This window comes from Calonectris borealis, chromosome 1 (genome assembly GCF_964195595.1).
Source record: "Calonectris borealis chromosome 1, bCalBor7.hap1.2, whole genome shotgun sequence".
NCBI lineage: Eukaryota > Metazoa > Chordata > Aves > Procellariiformes > Procellariidae > Calonectris > Calonectris borealis.
Window position 1 is genome coordinate 71,240,069 of NC_134312.1, and position 6,000 is coordinate 71,246,068.

Genomic DNA, 6,000 nt, shown 5'->3' on the forward strand with positions numbered 1-6,000 from the left:
TATCATGGGATTCAAGACATGCTTCACCTCAAAGATAGGTTTTTCTTGGTGTGTGTCCCTCTACATACATGGCAGTTCACCTGACCAAATATGACATGTATCTCACATCAAGTGGCTGAAAGCATATCCAGCATGTGTTGGGAGAGAAGTTTTGCAGTTCCTGTGAAGCACAAAACTTTCAATTTTTGGAAAAGACAGACCTAATTTAATTCTCATTTGGAAAATGTTAGTGAAAATTAAACCTCTGATAGGTTTGAATGTACAGCCCAATCATGTATAACTGTGGTGCACAGGCTTTTTATAAAGTACAACCATCTCTCACAGCTCTCCACATTCAGCTGCCTCACATGCTTTATTTCAGCATCTTTAGTGTTATGTTATTGCACGTATATTTGTTGTTATATATTTGGAATTAGATTGCAACGTGAACAGTAGGTGATACGCAGATATCCCAGGTCCTGCCTAAATGCCTTGGCTTAATATGTGCTATGGGCAAAGTACTCTCATTAGACCTCAAAGCTAGCTTCTGAGAAAGTGCACTGGGGTCAAAAGTATTACTCCCTCAGTTGCTGTCCCTTGGGATGAAAATGTTATCCTTCGCGGTGATGGCTGAGCCTTGATAGCTCTCAGCACTAAGTCCAGGGCTTATACCGTTTGCAGTCAGATACCTACCAAGTAGAGTTGTTACATACACCACAGGCACTTTGAGACTGCAGGTGTACAAATGCTGATTGCTCTTCTAGGGTTGCTGATGAGTGAAAATTTGTATTGCACTTCTTTTTTCTATATAAAGGTTGGATTTAAACCTGCTGGGGGCATTCGGACGGCAAAAGAAGCTATTACTTGGCTTATGCTGGTGAAGGAGGAACTGGGAGTGGAATGGCTAACACCAGAGCTCTTTCGCCTGGGTGCCAGTACTTTGCTGGAAGACATTGAGAAACAGGTTAGTTGTTAACAATTTTCAGCTTGATGGAGAGAAAAAGTAATCTTTCTAAATGTGCTGGCTTACTGTTTTTGCAGAATATGCTTTTTGGTGCTGTTTAAAAGATAATAGAACATACATCTAATTCATTATTAACGACAGGTTTGCTTCCAGCCCAGTATTTCTTTAAATTTGGCCTGTCATTACACACATCTGAGACATTGATATTCCAGCAGCCTGGGCCAGGTTTGCAATGCAGGGAGCAAAGAGGCTCAGTTTGTATATACACGGAGTCTTTTGCAAATGCATGGTAGTGCAATCCCCTGCACTCCTAGCTGTCGCCCGTTCAGCTGACCCTCAAAATGTCTCGCAGACCCTTTGTGTCACTGTGCTGCAACTGTTCGCAATATATTTCCATGCTGTGGAGAAAGTCACCTCTCATCCTACGTATGGTACTGCTGATAGAGAAGTTTTTACATATTGATTATTTCCTGGGGAGGAAAAGCAATCGCCTCCTACAAAGCCTCGTTCTTCTAATTGCTTTTATTTTTGTGCAAGCTGGTGGCTGTGTTTCCTGGCAGGCAAATAGTGTATGAGGTGCAGTGGCAGTATGTAGCTCCCTGTGGGAAGAAGGGTTCTAACCTATCTACCCACGACCTTCCTCACTGGCGTAGGGTATCAACCCCGAAGGATACAGCATATGAGAACAGTGTAGTGTCATAGGAACTACTAAACCATTAGGGCTGCTGAACCTCGCTCCCATGTTCGTTAAACCCAGGAGATGAGGTGATACTGGCTTTAACCAAGAAAAAAGTTTGAGAGTCCTTGTGCTGTTGCTGCTGGTGGGAGAACATGAGATATAGGGGATTTGGGGAAGGAAAAAAGCATCAGTCTGCTCCCTTTCCCCACCTTTCCTGGCAATGGAAATACTGACATGTCTTAAGAAGTATAGAACAGCTGAGAGATGTCAGGTGAATATTCATGACTGTTGAAAACCCCTGGCTCACTCCTGCAATGAAAATAATACTGGCTTGCTTCATTGCCAGACTGCCTCTGCCTCACTCTTGACCTAAAATCACGTCCCTGGTTATGACAAAGCAGCATAAGCTTTCTTGTTGCCACTTCCATCGCAGCTGATTCTTACAACACAGCCAGTGATTGTGTTGCACGATTTGTTCTGATTTCTTAAAGGTGGCAATCTTAAGGGATTGCACAAATGCCTCAGTCATGACCAAAGCTCTGCTATACTGTGCCATGTAAAAACATGGAAGATAAAAAGTCCTAATCGTTATATTCAATAAAAGAAACAGGTATTTAAAAAAAAAAAAAAACAAGCATAGAAAATGAGGAGAATGCTCCCCCACCCCCAAGACAGTACAGTTAAAAGAATAGTTCGAAATGAGCTATGTAAAAGCATAAGCAATTTTGGATACTTTGAATATCACAAAATAATACTGAAATTGTCAAAATCAGATTACAGTGAGAGTAAAGCATTGTCTTCTACCTGGCTCTTTTTGAAAGCTTGGTTAAAAGCAACAAGTATCTTTGCTTTTTTCCAAGTAAAGCAGCAAGAGCCCTTAGTTCAGATCCTATAAAAAAGTATATAGAGGTATATTACATCATATTTTATGCACGCATACATACACACACACACACTAACAAATATCCATCATCTTCATCTGGCATGCCTTTAATTTGTTACTTCCTTGACACTTTCAGATTTATAGACATATATAATTCCATCGTAATTTTTTTTTTTTCTTGCAGATTTTCTATCATGTGACTGGCTCTTATGCACTTCAGCATGATCTGGCAATGGCCTAGACACAAAATCAACTCAGGATTACTTTTACAAAAGAGGTCTTTAAGCAAACAGCATTCAGAAGTCTTCTGACAACCAAGTGCATACGATAGAATTAAAGGCCTAATTCTCCCTTCTTCATATTTTATAGTATTTAAAAATATGCTCAAGTCTGCTGGTTGTACTTGATCCAAAAGCAGAAAAAATGGTAATTCTGAAATAGTTAAATAGTTAATACTTACAGATTTGCAAAGTTAATCTTGCAAAGCCTTCCTCAGACCAGCCTGAAAAGCTTATTAATGGCAACACTGAAATACTATGAAAAAGATTTAGGTGGCCTGGTAACACTTTGCAGTCACAGAATATGAAATATCTATGGAATGTTTCAGATTGCTAATTAAGAGCTACAGATCTTGGAATAGCTTTCCATTCATCTCAGACAAAATCTTCTGCCACAGATGTGTTGCACTATTAATTGTTATGTTGATTCAGTTTCAAGCATTGTAACCTGAGAAAATGAAACTTGCCTATTACTTTCTTTTATAAAATGCCTCTGTAGCAAAAAAAACTTCTTTTTTTTTATTTTTCCCCCAAACTTGGGCACAGACATCCATATTTAGACCCTTGAATAAAGGTGGCTTGATTTCTAGAACAGCTGAGTATCCACAGTTGCTCCTGAAGTTAATGGGAGCTCTGGGTGATCAGAACAACTGAAAATCAAGCAGCCTCTATATAGGTGCCTAACTATGCATTCAGGGGCCTATTTTTAGGCATTTCACTCTTAAAATTTTAGTCTAACTTGCTTAGAAGCTCCCATTCCTGTCTCCTGTCATTTTAAAACACATTCATGCAAATCTTTCCATTTTAACGTAGGGGGGGTTGACTGTCAGTTTGCAGGTGTCACTGCTATGCTGGCTGAACTTCAACTTTTCCCATTCTAAAAGCAATTCTTTAATTTAAAAGGTGATTTGAATTGTGTCCTATACGAGGTTTACAGCTTTAATGTAAAAAGTACTTTTCTCAGAGCACATTAAGAATAATACCAAAATCGTCAACACCTTTTGAATATCAGACTGGAGCTAGTAGATTCATTATTTCAGAACTGCATTCTGCTCACTAACCAGAGTTGTACTAAAAACTTAATTATCTTATCATCATGACTAGTCTCACTGACTTAAGTAGGTCTCATCAGGGAAGTAAGAGGAGGAGGATTTTGCTGTAAATCAAGCTACAAGGTACATTTATTACAAAGAGATCTGTGTTTCATAAAGATAATAACGCAGTTATTTATCTGGTTATACCACCTGAATCACTAGTGCTCTGCGAAACACCTTGGACAGAAGGAAAGCTGAATAGGGAAAAAAAAATCAGAGAAACAATATATACAGAAAGCAAAATCCTATATGCAGTGCTCAGCACTAAAAATAGGCCTTAATTTCCCAGGAAATAGTTCATCCAAGGCTCTCAGCCTTTTTCTGGTTTAGGTCTCAACACAGAAAATGAGGCTGAGCTGTGACTGTATTTTCACACATTTGTTTTCCTGGAAAGTGGCCTTTTTTGCCATGGGTTTTCCTTCTGATTTCACTGCCAGTTTCTTGAAGGAAAAATCCAGTGCCTGTTTGCGTATTTAGAGGAAAATTCTGCTGCTGAGCTTTCCGAAATACAGAGCCCATTATATGAACTCAGCTCCCACCAGGTGCTTGCCAGGTTGACCCTCTGCCATGTCCTCCCAGCAACCGCACACTGGATTTTGCTGCTGCTCAGCTCTAGCTGTATAAATGTTAGAGTGTATTTCAATACTTCCATAACAGAAAAGATTCACCTCGCTTGCAAAGTACACTTTGTTGTTGTTGGTTGTCTTTTGGACATTTAGGGCAAAGATAAAAGCTATTTTTTGGAGATGCTTTAGTTTCTAGGTGAAGGACTCTGTGTAATTCCTTAAAATTAATGAAGGTCCAACTTTGCCACCTAGCTATTTAACGTGAGTACCTCTGAGAACAACCTCACTGTTTCCATGGGAGCTACGTGTCGATTAATGAAATTGCCAGGAGGAATTGTTTATATATCTGTTGACAGCCCCCCCTTCGTTTTGATGTGCACATGGGCTGCTGCTGGTTATGTTGCTTCAGAGGGAACAGGCCCCATTTGTGGAGGGAGAGGTTTGGCTTCCTGAAAAGTGGAAGGTAGCCGCTTCCCTTTTCCACGAACATTACAAACACACCGACGTGAAATACTGTGCAACTCCAAGCCAACCAGTGTTTTGGGAGAAGCTGGATTGGAATACTGTGCAACTCCAAGCCAACCAGCGTTTTGGGAGAAGCTGGATTGGAAAGTAATTTAAACATTTTTTCTGTTGAAACCTGTAATTTTGGGGGGAAAAAAGAAAAAATGTAAAAGTAACAGAAAACAGTAAACACATTCAAATAAAGATGATTCTGGTTTTGGAGTGGTTTTTTTTCGAGGAATAATCAGAAGGCTCAGTGTTACAGAGTGACTGGTTGTCTTTGTCTTTGCTAACTTCTCTGTGACTCGGGTGAGTTGTATTCATATTGTCTGTGGACCCCTCTCGTCTTTCACTCCTCCTATAGAAGCTGCTCTACCAGCAGGTATCGGTCTGTTGACAGCCGTAGACGATGTGCGGGGAAGAACCGGGGCTGGGGGTCCCATCAGGAGCAGCAGGGGACCGGGCTGGAGACTTATGACAAGGCACGTCCAAGGGGCCCATCAAGGAGACGGCTACCAACAGCGCAGGTCCGAGGTGCATCGCGGAGGCAGGGCTGGAGACCAGCACTCCTGCAGCGTAGCTCAGGGAGGTGCTGAGGGCCATGGTCTGAGCTGATGTGGGGCTCCTGGGGCCCTGCTGCGGGTGGGGGGAGGCTGGGCAGGGCCAGAAGCGTCACTGAGCTTATTGCAGTACTGAGCCTGTGAGAGAGCCAAACACGGGGACTAAGATGTGTTTTGAGCTCAGGTCGGAGGCTGGCGTGGCAGGACCTACACCCCCGCCCACGGGGAACTGGCAGCGCTCACAGTGTGGTCTCCCGGGCTTGCTGCCCTTCGCCCTGACCAGCGTTTCCACTGCCCTCTCTTCCATCTTTCCCAACGCTGACGGCTCTTTGCTGCTATTTAGTTCCCGTGGTCAGGGGGCAGTTGAGATTCATCGAGGCTGCTGCAGCTGGTTGTCGCTCCTGCAGACAGCACGTGAAAGGTGATGGGGACCTGAACTCAGCCGGGAACCGGGGAGGGGGCGGCGCTCCGTTGCTGCATAGACTTTGGGGAA

General features: G+C 42.5%; 1 protein-coding gene across 3 annotated transcripts in view; it reads left to right on the plus strand.

Moving 5' to 3' along the window:
* The window catches only part of DERA (deoxyribose-phosphate aldolase), a 56,675-nt gene extending 51,506 nt beyond the window's left edge, over positions 1 to 5,169 (plus strand). For all 3 annotated transcript variants that reach the window (XM_075160022.1, XM_075160013.1, XM_075160050.1), the window contains 2 exons: positions 794 to 943; positions 2,690 to 5,169. In XM_075160022.1, coding sequence (XP_075016123.1) covers positions 794 to 943; positions 2,690 to 2,746 — 207 coding nt within the window. In that variant the 3' untranslated portion in view covers positions 2,747 to 5,169. The remainder of the gene's footprint in view (positions 1 to 793; positions 944 to 2,689) is intronic.
* Positions 5,170 to 6,000: the final 831 nt, after the last annotated feature.